The following is a 17595-nucleotide window of genomic DNA, read 5'->3' on the forward strand; positions in this document are numbered from 1 at the left end:
TTTGACCTAAATATATTTATATATTGGGTTAGACAGAAAAGAAAATACGTCAGTTATCTCTTATTATTTTCTCTCTCCTATTCTCTCTAAAAAATCACATAATACTTCATAAACGTAGAAGAAGTTTTCTTCCTTTCCAACTAGCATTGGTGGAGTGTTGATCCGGGTTGGTGGACCAAGTAGAGAAATCGCACCTGAGGTTCTTTATCCGGGTTATTCAAAGCTTTGTGAAATTCACGCTACAAAGGTTAATTCTAAACTTATAATATGTGATCCTTAATTGTATATGCATGTGATCCTGATTTGACTGCTTATAAATTAGATTCATGAAATGCCACTCATAGTACTTATAGATTCTTGCACATATTTCGACAAATCAATGAAAATATAGCTTGTCACAAACAAACAGAAGGAAAATACAATAAAAGACAGAAATGAAGTCACAACACATATTGACATATGTACCACTGTCAACTTTCTTTAACAGAATAAATCTCACTAACAAAAATGACATGTAAGTAGGTACAGTTTGACAACATACAATATTAAACAGTGCTGCGGAAAAATAGATCAGACGGTAAAGGAAGCAAAATTATAATGTTACAAGTGGGCATCATCCCATTGATTAGATTTTCAACGTCACTACACAAGACAAAGTAGTATAGCGTGGTATACATGTTAAGGTGAACTAGTTTATATTCTGTATCCTTAAAACTAGCGGAAGTAGCCATAAAGTTCAAGGAAGCATATGCAAAATTTCCAAGTTTCTGTGGGATCAGTGGTTGGACCAGTCAAGATTACCCTAAAGAATCTGAAAGAAAGTAGAGCTTGTGGACCGGTCACCGGCCACGATGCAAACTGGCCAGGCTTGCAGATCTTTTGGTCATTTTTGTGCTCCCGTAAGTTCGTCCAGTGCTTCCCGTCTAACGAGCCCTAGAATTGTTGTTCAAAGTATTATCTTTAGAGTAAGGCTATTTATCTTAAGGTTCTCCATTAAACAAATAGGTATTATATTACATTCTTTCCCTTACTAGCTCTACTATGGTTCAAAGTATTATATTAAGATTAAGACTATTCATCTAACTGTTATCCACATAACAAACAATTATAATGACTATTAACCTTACTAGTCCTACTATGGATCATTTTACTACAAAGGTATCAATATCAGAATACTTCTTTATTCAGAGTATTTAGCCTGCAAAGCTTAATGTTTATCGCCTCTCATAGAAAAAGTGAAATCTCTATCGTTTTTCCAATAAACTAAAGCGAAGTTCTGGTATTCTCCATACCTGAAGATTCCAGTGTCTGATGAATGTCCTTGAACCATCCTGTCTTAATGTGTAGTAGTTGCACATGAGCTGCATCAATCAAATATAATACCTCATTTATAATGTCAATTGTAGAAATCATTGAGTTGTTCCTGCTAAGTTCTCCAGTTTAATTAGACAACCAATAACTACAAGAACAACTTGGTTTTGTCAGAGATTATTCATTGAGTAAAGCAGCCAATACCAAACCTGATGATCTTCACCGACATCAATCATCCACCACGAGCATGTTCTCCCGTCCTCGAACCGAGGTCCAGAAAATGAGGTTCCCTAGAGGACGAAAAATTGATATTTACCTAAATATATATAGTGCAAGTACAATGAGCAGTACAAGAGTAATTTGTCCATCTTTGGTGTACCTGGTAAGTTCTTGATGCCAAAACCTTTGGGTCTGTAAACCTTGATATTGGACTGCTCGTGGTAATGGTAATTCTCTGCAAAAGCAAATCCAACAAGTTGAATCAGATCATAATCAACTTTAAAACTAAAGTGATCGACTGTCCACTTCATGGAAGGATGAATAAGGAACCAACGATATGATAGCAACATTGCCAGATTTCATCTATAACGATCATAACATTGCTGATCATCTATAATAATCATAGTTTTGCTGAGAACAGTATTCATTTGACTCAGCTTGATAGAACAAAATGATAGAAACAACCGAAGGGGCCAGGAGATCAAAGACAATGCCTTCCATAAGTACGTAAAGGAATAACTCACATTGGACAGCATTGGATTTACCCAACGATGTTCCCCGTATGACGTGCCAGCATAATACAGTACCCCATTGCTATCGCCATCACATATGTATTGCAAGTCTTTGTAACTAGATCGCCGGTGGTGAAACCGCGGGCTACAAATATAAAGACGTATCAGCAATTCTTCTTCAGCACTTGATTGAAGATATAGAGCAAACAATTGACTTATAAAAGTCAAAAGAGGCAAATAAATCTTTCACACGCTCCAGAGAGGCTGCTAATCTGAAAAGCGACTGGGATTTCACACATAATAGCATATATGTCACCTTCTTTTTAGGAGGTGAGGAGAATGCTCCTAATTGCAATATGGAAATTGCCAATGCCATTTGACATATAGAACATATTTTCAAGTCCAACATAAAACCTAAACCATTTATGAAGTGCCTAGAGATATAAATTTTGATTCTCACTGTCAGATTGGGAAGGACAATGTCCACAAAAGAGCTCGAAATAATAACTATTCAAAAGAAAAGAAGGGATGCCAATGGACTTACTTTGGTTCAACATCTGTCCAAGTGACACCAAAGTTTGCATAATGTATGGCTTCCTTAACCTGATATTTAACAGGAAGAAGGTGAGTTTTCTTCTACACCATCATCAGTCACAAAATTATCTATATATTTACACATATATCCTTCGTTCTTTTCCTTTACGGGTGACGGGTGGTGGGGTATGGGAAAGGCGGAGCACCACTTACAAGATTTGTAAACGCAGGAATCAACTTCATTAGGTTAGAATTCTCCATCTGCAAAATCAAATAACCATAGTGAATGCGCTTTGTGATTATGATATGAGGTTTAATATATTCTCTATGACTCCTACATATATATTATGATATAAGGACAAAGGTTAAATAAACTCACCATGAATCCTACACATATATTCATGCCAATCTTTCTATGTCGTCTAGATTATGTTGCATATTCTCATATCGTCACGGGATCACAATCTCCAATCACCTCTACTTTTTATAACTCCTCAATCTATAATCACCCACGACCTTCAATCACATCTACCTTTTCTCTCTCATCAATATAATATCACCCCATATCATACCTCAGTACATCATCTAAAACATTGTGTTTTACTTTCTAACAATCCTTTTCAGGAAGGAGGGAGTAGTTAAAAATTCAACAATTTCATCAGCAAAAGCATTCTAACCTTCTTCAATAGGTCAATTGGCAAAAGAGGAAAACGGACAAGTGGCAATAAGCGGTTCAACGAATCAAGCCTCTGGCCAAATAGAAGTTCTGGAGCTGAATGAATCAAGAGCATATCCACAGCATCCCATCCACATAGTTCCTTTGCTTGCAGGCTCCATAACAAAATGGCATTCAGAACCCTCTCCTCTGATGTTACTGTCATATCCGGATGCTGCAAAAATTCCAGTGTTCTATTACAATAAATGCTTAAATATTGTGGACAAACTAGTCACTCTGTGATCAGAGGACTTGTGAGGAAACATGGAAGAATCCATCCAATTGAGAAGCCACGGAGTTCAACAGATGTGCAACATGATTTCAAAGTTTCAGCATTGCCTAGGAGACATTAACAGCAAGAATCAAAACCCTATATTATCAACCATTGTAGGCAATTACAACCAGTCGACATGACTTGCCCAGGAGAAGAACCAAGCAGGGTCAGGAAGAGTTAATCACCACTCACAACAAATCTAGAACTTCACTTTAATCCATCTTTTCTGACTATCATAACTGGACCCTAATAGGGTACAAAAAAGATTCATCTTTACGACTCTAATTCCCAAGTCAATGTAGATCATTCTGCTGCTTGGAAATAGAACCCACCTGAAGAATGCTCCTAAATGTGGCTTCATCTAACAATGAAAAATCCATGCTTGCTGTGGTGCAATAATCAAACTGCATTGAGAATTTCCTCTTGCAGGACTCTTCAATTACTTTACAAGATGGAATGGACGACACGACTTGAAGTATTGAACATACAGAATCCTGCAACAAATTTTAAGAGTTAGCTTCAGAAGCAATCTACTATTCCAAAAACTCTGGTTCCTCGTCCATTAAACTTGTGATATTAGAAAAACGCTTGTTGTATGACCTGCTTCCATTAGAAGACGCCATCCCTGCATTGATATATAGATAGACGTATTAATATCTTATAATTCATGGTAATATGGTGTGCCTGTTCATTTGTTTTTCAGAAGCCCCAGACTTCATGTCACATCTCCGCTCTTTTAGTTCAATATCGTGCAAGCAGAACTTCATTGTCATGGAAACACGACCATATTTCAATGTGAAAACCAGGCTTACACAAATAAGGATTAAAGAACTACCTCGTAGAGACGTTCTAGCAATATCTTGCAGCATTCTTGTTGGAGGTGTGTGATGCCAAACTGGTCAGCCAACAAAAGAAGGTGGAGCAACAAGGTGTCGTTGTCCTTGAAGTCTTCTGAATTAAGCTCCCCACTATACATGTAATCAAGCATTGCCTGCAATGCTTCTGGAGATACCTCCCTTAAATAAACTTTCGCGGAGGCACTTTCTCTCATTCCATTTGTGAACATCTGCCAACAGAAATTAGGTTTATATATACTTTAATCAGAACAGAAGTGATAAAACACTGATTTGCACAGTAAAGAGAAAGCCTAACTAAGCAACAATTTGGACAACCAGAAAGTCTCTACAGTACAACCTCTGCGAATACTAAAGACTTCAGATGCTTAATTCTACAGAGTGAGGTCACTTTGTGGGAGAATATTTCGTACCATGCAGATTTCAGGACACTAAGAATCCCATCCACGTTTGAAATAAAAAGTAAAACGTGATACACAGGATAAAAATAGGATAAAGGTCAAAGCAACTGCAATAAGACTTATGACCCAGGCCATTATACTGGCTTGCTGTGCTATATTCATGTACTAATGATAGTTGTTTCTACATATACCAATTTCTCTTGATAAGCACAACCACTAGTTGCATCACTATTACGTCACTAGAAGCTGAGACAAGAAACATGCAGGACAAATCCTGTTAAGTTAGGATAGACTCCCTCAGATTGATTGAGAGTTGAAACTGTACTCGAGTCATGTTTTACCTGATTGATCATGCCTTCTTCACGCCCACATCTTGACCATTCCAAAATTCTCTCAAAGAGAAAGATGACTTGTCAAATTAGTCTCAAAGAAGCTACCACATGCAATAGTTACAGATAGTTCTCTTTAACTCTTCTCGTTTTCATTGCTTATTGTTTATTTTTCAACCTTGTTTCAGATTCATTTGGGTGGGATGAGAAGGGCGGGGGGCGGAGGGGCAAGGCTAGGGCATACAGCTAACGTGGGCCTCACCCTTTTGCACCAATATTATATCAATACTGCAGAGCCACAAACCATACAAAAAGTTGTAAAGAGGCCACAATGTAGAGCCAAAAAAGGATAGAAGCAAAGGGCAACCAAACCTCTGTTTCTTATTTGTGAAAAAGAAACACAATAATCTACACCTTTGCGGGGGAGGTGCAGAGGGGATCTCTAATGGTAAGAGTCTCTAATCTAGTCCAAGATGAAGAAGCTTGTCTTCTAATAAATGCTATATAAGAGACAATAATTCAAACAATATGATACTACTGAGCTTCACTAACCTTGAAAAATGGAGCACTCCATAAACTAATCACAATCTTATGGGAGGCAGCAACAAAGCCATGATCCTCAACATAAACCTCCAAGTCACTGTAGTTACCAGTTGAATAGAACTGTTTGAGTCTACTCACGTTAATAGGCAGCCCATATGGGAACACCGTGGGACGAAGAGATTGACAATTTGGGTAGCAGATCTCAACATTTTTCCCAGAATCAAATAACTTTTTATTTGTTTTGAAACGTTCCATAATTTCTTCACATTGCTTCACTAATGGCCTGACCTCAAATTGTACGCTGATTTCCCTTAGAGGCCCAAGTTGTGACTCAGAAATCTACAATAATGACAAGATCAAAATGAGAAGTACACAAATCAAACTCAGTGCATAATGAAAAGATATTAACATTCAAGTCTTGTGCAGTAACATGATGGAGTAAGAAGCAGAGCGTAATAATCATGTTCGTAGCTGCAAGAGAAGAAGATTGATAATGATCATTTGAAACACACAAAAGCTGCACTATCACTAATGCTCAATTTCTCTAAGTACGAAAAGAGTTGAACCTGCAGAACACAAACTAAATTGATGTCACTTAAACAGATATGCGTAATAAAGCATACCCGGGTCCGGCCAGTATAGATATACTGGAGAAACGCGTGCAAGATAGGATAGCCAACTTCTCGCAGCTGGATGATAACTTCATCTGGACCAAAGTGAAACACACCAGCAGCTGCCAAGATGACCTTATGAGCTGGAACAGGCTTTTCCTCAACTCCCACAATGAAGACCACGTCTGAAAGCTCCCAGCTCTCGAGAAAATTTACCAGTCCCCATTTATCATCATTATTAATAGACTCCTCATAGCCTTCTTCATTTTCCTCTTCCTCATTGTATGCTCTAGAATCTAGCTGCTTCCATAGAGATATATGGTTCTGTGTCAGAGGCAACACATTCACATTCCTATACCCAACATGTTTATCCCAACTGCTCAACCCAACATACTGAACACTACAATTTGGGTTCGAATCAAGCCATTGAAAAACAACATTTTGAAATGGGTATCTACCATTGCCAATGCAAATCAACCCATCATAGATACTTATCCAATAGCTCTGGAAAGCAGCTGAAGAACAAAGGCCAATCCCTTCTACATCGACCACGGCTTTACCATCCACCTCAATCTTCAATCTCCTATTTCTATGGCTTCCCAAGACAACAGTGTAATGAGGACTGCTGTCAGTTTTGTAATGATAGTATTGGCTCCCTACATGCTCCCGGAACACCACCGTCACATCATTGCGGGCAAAAGCTTCGAAAACCACACAACCTCGCCCCGCCTCTTTGAACTTAAACTCCTTTTGCCAAGCACACTCAAAGGGAGCAACAGTCAGGAACTTCTGCTGTTTGTTCCCAATCATCTCCAACACCCTTAGGATTCACAACCTTTCTATCACTCAATCCACTACATTATACACATAAATTAATCAAACATGAGAATAACAACCTTCTAGCTTATTAGTTATTACATAAAAGCAGAACAAGTTCATGTATAAGAGGAGCAAATGGGCAAAGGAGAATCACTTCACGTAATGAAAAATGTAAGATTCATGATACAATAAGCTTTCAAAAGTCTTTTATAGTACAAATCCGAGTAAAAATCATGATTTTAGTACGAACCCAGAAAATAGTAGTAGCAAAATTTCTATCAAATACCCACGAAAAGACAACTTAGAAACGCACATACAGCTACAAAAATCCAATATTGTAACTTGCTATCAATTATATACCACATTCTTATCCAGTGAAAATCAAATATCTGTACCCAATATTGATCATACAATGCCAAAAAAGAAAATCAGAGTTACATATAAGCCCCAAAATAGTACAGAATAATAACAGCGACATTTAATCTATGAATAATATTAAAAAATAAAAACACAATCTCAAAAATTGAAATGGAGAGCTTACAATAGCAAAAAAAAAAAAAAAAAAAAAAAAAAAAAAAAAAAACAAACTTACAAATTTCGCATACCCTTTTCTATCTAGAATCCAAACAAACGTGTGGGTCGTATACTGGCTCAAATTGATGAATGAAGAAAAGGGAATTTCTGGGTTTTTATTTTTGTTTTCACGGACAACCCATATGGTAAAAGTTTAGAGATATTATTATGAAAATTATCAATGGACATACAATAAATTTAATCGATGAAATGGATTTTTTTTTTTCTGGATGTGGCTAAAGTTGAAAGCAAGTGAGATTTTTTCTTTTTTTGCAAAAAGGAGCGAAACGTGGCGAATAATGATGAAAGGGATAGCAAGTTGCTAACCAATCTGGCGTGTATCCACCGTGGAATTGGATCGACTTGAAATCTTGAATAATGTCATCAATGAATGATTAGTAGATTTTAAGATTTTAGGATTTCGGTTCATTAGTTTCCTATGGAGTGAAATGATGATTTTATTACAAAAAGGTTAAACTTTACCCGCCATCCACCTTGCCCATAACCTTTGGATTTCGAAAGGGCAGCCTCACTTTACTAACGCAGCTTTAAAAAACCTCAAAAAAACCCTTATTATCATATTCTTTCTAAAAAATCCTTTCTCTCTCTAAAAAATATTCTCTCCTTCTCTCTAACTGTTAGATATAAAAAACTTCATTGAAGATCTAAAAATTTTAATTTGATATTCAATGGACCATAATTTTGACCCAATCGAGTTTCAGTCTGATGTAAGTTGTGAAATTTTTTTCGTAATTATGATTCAAGTTGTGAATTTTTTTTCGCAATTATGATTCAAGTTGTGAATTTTTTTTTCGCAAATTCGTAATGCATAATTAGTCTGTTTCGTGTAGACTACATGAAACAGATGCTTCCGTTTCGTGCAATCTGCACGAAACAGATGATTCCGTTTCGTGCAAATTGCACGAAACAGATGATTCCGTTTCGTGTAACCTGCACGAAACAATTGAATCCGTTTCGTGCTCCTTGCACAAACTGAAGGAAATTTGTAAGACGTGGGTTTTTCATAAAGTATTGTATTCTCCGCTATTCTGCTTTTCAAAAACCATAACTTCAGTGTATATTTGATGGTTTCACAGTATCTTCATTATGCTTTCATGGGATAAAGTACATGCCAGACAAACCGGCAAAGAATGATTTTCTTCTTCAATCATTTTCTTTATTTTACCCGTAAATTCATTCAATTTGTAGTCATAAAAGAATCTGGAGAAGTTTGGTTAGTCTCTACCAAAATGCAAGGAGGGAAAATTAATTATCAGTATTGCTTCATACATAGATCATCAATATATATTGAATCAGAAACATCTTCAAGAGGACGAAGGAGGAAGAAGGAAGGAGAGAGAGGGGGGAGTGAAGAGAGGAGCAGTTAGAGAGAAATGGGTGAAATGGGTTTTAAGGCTAAGGGTATTTTAGATATTTTGTAGAGTTGTATTAGTAAAGTGAGGTTGTATTTAGCAAGCATGTTCTAAAGTGATGTATGGCAAATACAAAGAATCGCCAGTGTCGATTGGAATAAAGGGAAGCAGAATCCCGAGTGCGTCATGGGGTTTCCGAGGGATGTGCAAGGCAGTTTTTGAGTGCAGGGATGGATTTGGAGTGAACATTGGTACGGTAATGGCGCAGGGACAAGAATCATGGAGAACAAATGGGTGCAGGGGGATCCTCTACAACTGAGGAATGGAATAGACCTGGTGGCAATGAATTTGAGTAAAGTGGAGGACTTAATGAATAACGAAAAGAATGGGTGGAATAGCTCTTTGGTATGGAGGATTTTCAAAAAGGAATCCGCCAATAGAATTTTGGGAACGTACATTCCCAGATTTGGGAATCATGAGGATGAATATGTTTGGAAATGGGAAGATAAGAGCTCTTTCAGCACTAAAAGTGTGTATGCATTATTGATGGAGAAATCAGGAGATCATGAGAGGATCGCTAGGCAGCGGAAAAGTTGGAGTAAAATATGGGCTCTTCCAGTGAGACCTAAATGGAAAGTGTTCTTATGGAGGTTGCTGGAAAAATGTCTAGCGGTATGTTCTAACATGGAGAGGAGAGGAATGGAGTTGCAGGGAGTATGCTATTTTTGTCACCAGGAAAAAGAAAATGAAGAGCACCTATTCAGGGATTGTCCTCTAATTTCAAGAGTGTGGGCGGCTTCATGGTTAGGAATTCAGACTCAAGGTGCAAGATTTATCCCAATAAGAGAGTGGATAGTAAATTTTGTGAATAAATTTTGGACAGAGGACGGGCGACAGAGCGAAAGGGGGATATGGCTATGCGCATTATTGTATGGCTCCATAGAAATGAGGTTGTTTTTCGCAGAAAAAACCCAAATCCTACTGAAATTCTGCGTCAGGCAGAAAACCTGGTGGTATAAGAGAAAACGAGATGGGCGAGTATGAAAGCGGGAGAGAATTCTTTGCCAGCGCTGGAGACTGTTGAAAGAGACTTAAGCTTCACACATGGGTGCTGTCCAGGGAGAGTATGCGAGATTATAGTGGATGGCGCATGGAAAAAAGTCAAAGGGGCGTTTGGTTCTAGAGCTATTATAGGATGGACGACTAAAGAGAACTCGGAGACGGTTTTCAAGGGTAATGCAATTGTGAAAGCAAATTCGGCACTCCAAGCGGAAGGGCTAGCTGTATTAAAAGGACTAGAAGAAGCGTATGCAAATAGAATTGTAAGAGTGAAAATTCTTACAGATTCTACAAAGCTAGTCCAAGAATTACAGAAGGCATCATCGCAGAGCCATATCGCGAGTATATGCCAGGACATTTATAAAGTCTGTAAGCTTTTCAGTTTTTGTGAAATAATTAAGGTAGATGGCATAGGGTCAGAGACAGTCACGATCTAGCGGTCAAAGCTAGACAAGGGATTGTCCTCTGAGTTGGTTTATTCCTGTTTGTACTTGCTGCCAAAAAAAAAAAAGTAAGAAGAGATTGACATTTGACATTAACAATTTCTCTAAAATATTTCAATATTTTATTATTTTAAAGTGTTGTTTGATTGGAAATTACTCCTTTCCTTTTCTTTTTTTTTTTATACATGCTACATAGAAAAAGTGGAAGGTTTTTTAAAAAGGTACAAAGAGAAAGTTAGGGACCGCCACTTTTTGAACAACGCAAATTAGATCCTATACCTTGCCCATTTGGCTGGCTTTTGGCAGTATTTTTAAAAGTGGGCCAGCTCTTTCTCTCCCATCACTCACTCATTCACTCTCTTTCTCTCTCATTTATTTGCTGAAATAATTTTTTTAATGTACAAATGCATATAGTTTGGTGTAGAATAGTAATGACCATCAGTGTACATTGTGATTTATTGAATTTCGGTATGGGACTGTAATTGTACATATTGAATTTCATTAGTAAATAAACATTAACACACCAGTGTACAAAGATTGCAAATTACTCACTTGACATCAGCTTCAGGAATTGGGTTATTTTCAACTGAGGGGTTGTCATTGTACATTTTGATTTTGTTAATGAACAACCACGAAACCAAGAATGTACAAGGAGGTTGAGTGTGTAAAAGAGAGAAGTGGTGAAGAGTATATGGGGGGAAATGATGGCGGTTAACATCAAATCAATTATTAAATGGTGACCAGTAACTGTCAAATCAGTTACTTTTTGAATTTTCGACATGTACACTGGATGTAATGGGAATGTACATTAGCTGTCAAATCAATTACTTTTTTGCATGTTGAATGGTGCGTTTCATTCTTCTTGCCTTGCGTTTTGGAGCTGGTGTAGGATGCTCATCCTATACCTCGGTCCAGGATCTACTAATTGTTTGAACAAAAAAAAATCGGTTTTTTCACCAAATACCCCTAATAAAAAAATTTATTCATCAAATACCCCAACTTTTTTCAAAATTCACCAGATACCCCTAACTTTTAAAAAAATTCACCAGATACCCCAAAATTGACGGACGTTAGTCTCCATTAGTGTTTATTTACAACTTTGCCCTAACTCAACCTAATTAGCCCTAACTCAACCTAATTAACCCTAAGTCAACCTAATTAACCCTAAGTCAACCTAATTAACTTAAGTCAACCTAATTAACCCTAACTAATCCTAACCTTAACCCTCTTTCTCCCCTAACCCACCAGCCCCCAACCCCCCTAACAACCCCAGTCCCACTAGCCCCCAACCCACCACCCCACCACCAACCCTGGTACCACCAGCCCCCTTCCCCCGCAGCCACTGACACCAACCCCACCAGCCCCCTCCCCCGCAGCCACCGACACCAACCCCACTAGCCCCCTCCCCGCAGCCACCGACATCATCCCCACCCCCTACCCTCCCCCGCAGGCAGCAACAACAAACCCACCCCTACCCCTCCCTCGCAGCCACCGACACCAACCCACCCTACCCCTACCCCGCAGTCACCAACATCAGACCCACCCCTACCCCTCCTCGGCAGCCACCAACCGGAATTTAATGGCGTACCTTCGTCAAATCGGCTATAACGCTGGAATTTGCAAGACAAAATGGGACGTTATCTGCCCAAATTCGACGACGAGATACGTAATCGACGCGGAATTTTCCGGCGAGTTTGAAATCGCGAGAGAAGATGATGGTGGTGGCTTCCTCCATTTCGACGACTGCGGGTTGGGGAAGGGGGCTGCAACGACGCACCGACGACGAGAAAAGGAGAGGTGCGGCTGGCGGAGGAGGGGAGGGGGGCGGCGCGACTGGCGGGGAAGGGGAGGGGGGCTGGGTGGTGGGTTAGGGGAGAGAAAGAGAGGATTAGGTTAGTTGGGTTTTTTTAGGGTTTTTTTTTTAGGTTAATTAGAGTTTTTTAGGCTTTTTTAGGGTTAATTAACACTAATGACTAACGGAGTTAACCGCCGTTAGTCATTAAGGGCATTATTTGTCATTTTTTTAAAAATTTGGGGTATCTGGTGAATTTTTTTTAAAAGTTAGGGGTATCTGGTGAATTTTGAAAAAAGTTGGGGTATTTGGTGAATAAATTTTTTTGTCAGGTGTATTTGGTGAAAAAACCGAAAAAAAAATATTAAGGAAATAATATGGGTATTTTCAAGAAAAGAGTGGGGACCATCAATTTTTTAATAGTACTTTAAAAATCTTTATGGTGAAAAGTGATTCATTTATATTATGTAGCATCTATTATGACATTTTCATTTGATGAAAATGTAGCGCTTATAAAAAAACGGATGAAGTATTTTCCTTAGAAATGCAATTTCTTAGAAAATACAATATGAGTGTTGTGTTTGGTTGGAGGAAAATGAGAGAAGCATAGGAAATACAAATTCCACAAATACAATTCCCCATGAAACATGCAATTTACTATGGTGTCAACCAAATAATTTTGCCTAATTCCTAGGAAATTAACCCATGAAATGTAAATTTCTATGGGAAATTACTTCCCATGTGAACCACAGGCCTAAAACTAAATTTTTTACTCGTACAAAATACATGGAAAGAATTATTTTAATTAATTAAAAATTCAAAAGCAAACTTTTTAAATGTTCTTGTTATATTAACATATTATATAAAAACATCCACGAGATAAGTTTCATATCCTGATGATCTTCATAATAGATGAGACATTTGTCAAAAGCTTGAGCTTGTTTGCAAATATCACCATAAATGATTAAAGTGTTATAGATAAACAACCTAAAATTTGAAATATCTCGTACATTCTAATTTATAAGTTTTGGAACACTTCCTTATAAACTACATTGATTGTAGTTTTATATAACTTGTTTTCTTTATCACAAGTAAGAATTTTAAGTCATTTTTTTACTTGTAACTCTAGAAATGGCGACTTAAAGCTAACCATGGCTGAAAATGGGTCTATGAAGATACAAACCTACATGTGACAGAAATTGCCTCCGACTTTTATTCATCGACATAGCAAAACACACTGCTATACGATAATATTGCCTCCTTTGAAATTTAGTTGAGTCTCAACTCTCACGGTGTTAATGTCAATCATGGGATCAATGCTTTGTGTCCAACATTACTTCCTGAAATGATAGTAGCTTCAATGACACGATTGCCTAAATGCCTGATTATCGACCTTGTGCCATTACATAACCTATATATCTGATCAATGTTTTGAAGAAACATCACTTTTGCATCAACCTTTAACCTTATACTATGATTTGGTAGGCTAGATATTTAATTATCTTTAGGAATTCAGTGGAATATATTTCATGATGACCCCCTAGATTATCTTCCTATTTGCTAATTGCATCAGAAATTGTCGTCTCATCTCCAAGAAATACTGACTGCAAATGGTCATTTACCTTCTATACTATCTCATTAGTGGGAGCCAAAATAGCCATTCCCTGGAAATATTTAGCTTCCTAGAGGTGATCCTGCAGTCCTGGATATGTGCTCACAACAACTGCTGAAATAGGGTCAGCTTCGCCATCTATCAAGATATCTTCAGTATCCTCAATAACTTATTCTCCATCATTCGGCCCACCTTTTCCGTCTCCACACTCAGTAACCATTCAGAGAAATCTCTTAGTTCATTAGCACCCGATATAGAAGAACATGCTTGCAGTCTCATATTGCATGAAGTTTCAACACTTCACATGAATCCCACAAATAAGAAGAGTATGGCCGAAATACAATATCCTGCCTACTACCCTTTGGTATATCTGGCAATATTTGCCTTAGGTCACTACTAATGAATAGAGCTTTGCCGCCAAAAGGTCGATGCAAAATAGCTCGATCAACAATTTGCATAATATCCTTCAAACTTATGCCAAGTGCTTCCAAAAAATAATTATGCATCATATATAGGTGCTTTATACCAAACAATAAGCTTTGTTTTCATGAATAATGCGGCCAAGTCAGTGCCTGGCCCAATGCTTGGACACGTAGAGTTCTCATAAACATTTAAAAGGTAGTCCAAACCTTGAATGAGTTGTTCTACCTCGTGGCAGCAGGATTGAAGCAATTCCACTTAAAGCTATTGGGAATACAATTTCGTTCATCTCTATTATATATGGCAACACATATGGGACACCAAAAAATAGAAAAAGAAAAAAACACATAAGAAGGCTAACTACACGCTTTAATCTAAGAAAAACAAGTTAAGATTACCGTATCTCTATCTTTGTTATATATGAAGAATTTGATATACTTTCGCATGCATCACATGCATATAAGACTAGTCTTCCTAATGGAAACACATAAGGTCCTCCAAAAGTATGTTTTACCTGTGCTTCCATATCCATAAATGAAGGAGACACCTCCTTGGTGTCCACATACAACATCCATAAACGATAAATCGCTAATTGTTCGTCAATAGTTTATCGTGTTCCTCAATCTTTGCATCTACTACCTCTATTTTTATTTAGTTGCAACATTTTCTATTTTTAGGTGTTTTTTATTAGTTGCAACATTTCCCTTTTTAGGAAAGTTTTTGGGATAATTTGACTATATTACCCTTACTTCACCTACTCTCTCCCCATTTCATTACAGTACTAGTAGCAGGGGTAAGTGGGTCAATTATACTCTCTTTTCTCATTTCTTAAAGTTTGTGCAAAAAGGTGAATGTTGCAACTAAATAAAAACAGAGGTAGTATATCATAAGAAAGCTCATAGGCTATTAGCTTGTTTTGTAGTAAAATCAGAATGTCTTCTATATTAGGCTATCTATATAATTGTCTAAATTAGAATGATTATGTAATATATATTGTCATATTGTAATATATAATTGTCTAAATTAGAATGATTATGTAATATATATTGTCATATTGTAATATATATAATTGTCTAAATTAGAATGATTGTGAAAATTATTAGACGCGTTTTTAAGAATTGTATGACACGTGTATGTGTGCACTAAGATGTTACACACGTGGTATGTGAATGATTTTGCAGCTGACATTTGACGCATTGTATTTTGATTTAGATAATAATATAAATAAATGGTTATCAATGTTGGAGTTCCCTTTTCAAAATGGTCTTTTAGAGATTACTTAAACTCTTATGTAAATTAACACATTACACTCCTTCATTAATCAGTTTTCAAAAATTAATTAAAGTTAGTGGAAAAGTCGTATGTGTCATAATTAACTAATTTAATAGGTTGATTAAGCTCAACGATTGTTTTAGGACGAGACTCCCCAAAGTTGGGCCGCAATGAAATAAACAAAGTTGAGACCTTTGAAAGTGAATCATAGTTGGGACTTGTAGTGTCAAATTTTTCTTGAAAATATGGCCATTGTATTTTTTGGTAGTGTTAATCGTCCATTGTATCCATACCCATTAAAAACTGAGAAGTTTGGCTACTGTAGCTTATAGATAGTGCACTGCCTATTTTACCCCTGCAAGTTTGCTGTAATCCCCGGTAAATTTATGAATTTTATAAATATATTTTAATGTATAGTTATATATATTTAAATATATTTTAGTATTTAAAAAATTTATTTCTTCAAAGGTTGACTATTTGAAAGTCAAAGGAATTATTTTAATGATTTAAAGAAGTTAAAATATTTCGTCTAGGCAGGTTTTGAAAAGTTTAAAATACTTTTTGGATTTGGAAAAGGATTTCTAACTGGGTATGAGGAACCCACACTTTTTGGATTAGTAAAAAGACTCCTAATTGAGTATAGGGAACCCAAACACTAATTTCATTAATCATTGAACTCTAATTGAGCCCAATCACCTTTTCCTAAGTCCACGAGGGAAAACTATAAAGACCCCATAAACCCCATTTTTCCCCCCACACAATGTATTTTCTCTCTCATTCCTCCCAAGACCTTCAGTCATCTCTCTCCTCTTTTTCCTTCTCTCTCTTCTTTCTTCCTCTCCTTCGGCCTTCACTCCTATTTCCCGTCGGCTGCTACTGTCCCGCCAGCCTCCTGCCACCGCCACCTGCCACTGCGTCGCCTCCCCGTCGCACATCTCTCCTCTTCTTTGTTGATTTGGTTCATTTCTTCCTCCTCAATTTATCTTCAATGCAAAGTTTATATTTTTAATATTTGTTTTAGTATGTTTATGTTTAAAAAGTTATAGTTTGATGATTTAATTATGAATCTAAGATTATATAATTTATGTATTGAAGAAATTAAATTCAGACTTACTTATTATGTTGGAATTGTATTTTTAATTATCAAAGCATGGATTTTTAGGGTTTCAAAGGTTGGAAAATCATAGTAGTATGTTATTTATGAGATTGATTGTTCTTATGATTTTAAATATGTTTAAGCATGTTTAAAAAAAATTAATATATAATATGTTGCTGGAAATTTGAAAAGAGTATTGTTGATGGAGATTTATGATTTTAAAACATGAGTTTTGAGACTTTTTGACAACTAGTATAGTAGCATTATACTAGGAGGCTTTAATACATGCATTGTTGTTAAAATCTCGATCCGGATCTTATGATCCTACGATTCTACGATCTGGAAGCACCTCATTGATCCCGATCCTACATAGGGTCTTAATTTTGTAGGAATCGGAAGGCACAAATACAAGCCCAACATGGATTAGCACATCCTCCAACTCACCATGGGCTCCATAGTGTGGTCCGCCAATTGAATAGTTTTCCGCGTGGGATGAAGAGGAAAGTTAAGGTGCTTAGCTATGGACAGTGGTATCAAACTCACACTTGCTCCTAAATCGGCCAATGCACCCTTATGCTCTAGATCACCTATCTTTACCGGCAAGGTGAAGCTCCTGGGGTCCCTTTGCTTCTTGGGCATAACATGTTGCACTAGAGCACTTACTTGGTATGACAAATATGTTTAAAAAAAGTTAATATATAATATGTTGCTGGAAATTTGAAAAGAGTATTGTTGATGGAGATTTATGATTTTAAAACATGAGTTTTGAGACTTTTTGACAACTAGTATAGTAGCATTATACTAGGAGGCTTTAATACATGCATTGTTGTTAA

The 17595-nt window shown here is 37.0% G+C and overlaps 1 protein-coding gene across 5 annotated transcripts; it reads right to left on the minus strand.

Annotated features, from left to right (window-relative positions):
* Nucleotides 1-435: 435 nt before the first annotated feature.
* On the minus strand, nucleotides 436-8033 carry LOC104905652 (BTB/POZ domain-containing protein At2g30600). Of its 5 annotated transcripts, none has more exons than XM_010694247.4 (13): nucleotides 7728-8003; nucleotides 6316-7157; nucleotides 5702-6031; nucleotides 4401-4631; nucleotides 3898-4059; nucleotides 3254-3466; nucleotides 2790-2837; nucleotides 2587-2645; nucleotides 2055-2187; nucleotides 1691-1765; nucleotides 1521-1601; nucleotides 1293-1361; nucleotides 436-933 (listed from the first exon to the last, which is right to left on the minus strand). In XM_010694247.4, the coding sequence occupies exons 2-13, from the start codon at nucleotides 7111-7113 to the stop codon at nucleotides 715-717; spliced, it is 2418 nt and encodes an 805-aa protein (XP_010692549.1). In that variant the 5' UTR covers nucleotides 7114-7157; nucleotides 7728-8003; the 3' UTR covers nucleotides 436-714. The 5 variants fall into 5 exon arrangements, 4 of the variants coding, with proteins under 4 accessions (XP_010692549.1, XP_010692550.1, XP_019107760.1 ...); XM_010694248.4 differs by having other exon boundaries at nucleotides 7715-8003; XM_019252215.3 differs by lacking the exon at nucleotides 7728-8003 and having other exon boundaries at nucleotides 6316-7647.
* Between the last annotated feature and the right edge of the window lie 9562 nt (nucleotides 8034-17595).

The sequence above is a fragment of the Beta vulgaris genome, chromosome 1 (assembly GCF_026745355.1).
Source record: "Beta vulgaris subsp. vulgaris cultivar EL10 chromosome 1, EL10.2, whole genome shotgun sequence".
NCBI lineage: Eukaryota > Viridiplantae > Streptophyta > Magnoliopsida > Caryophyllales > Amaranthaceae > Beta > Beta vulgaris.

Coding starts and splice junctions, on each gene's coding strand:
- LOC104905652 (XM_010694247.4), bottom strand. CDS start 7,113: ATGATTGGGAACAAACAGCAGAAGTTCCTGACTGTTGCTCCCTTTGAG. Junction 4,060..4,400: donor TGCTAGAACGTCTCTACGAG/GTAGTTCTTTAA, acceptor AATTTGTTGCAG/GATTCTGTATGTTCAATACT. Junction 1,766..2,054: donor TAAATCCAATGCTGTCCAAT/GTGAGTTATTCC, acceptor TTGCTTTTGCAG/AGAATTACCATTACCACGAG.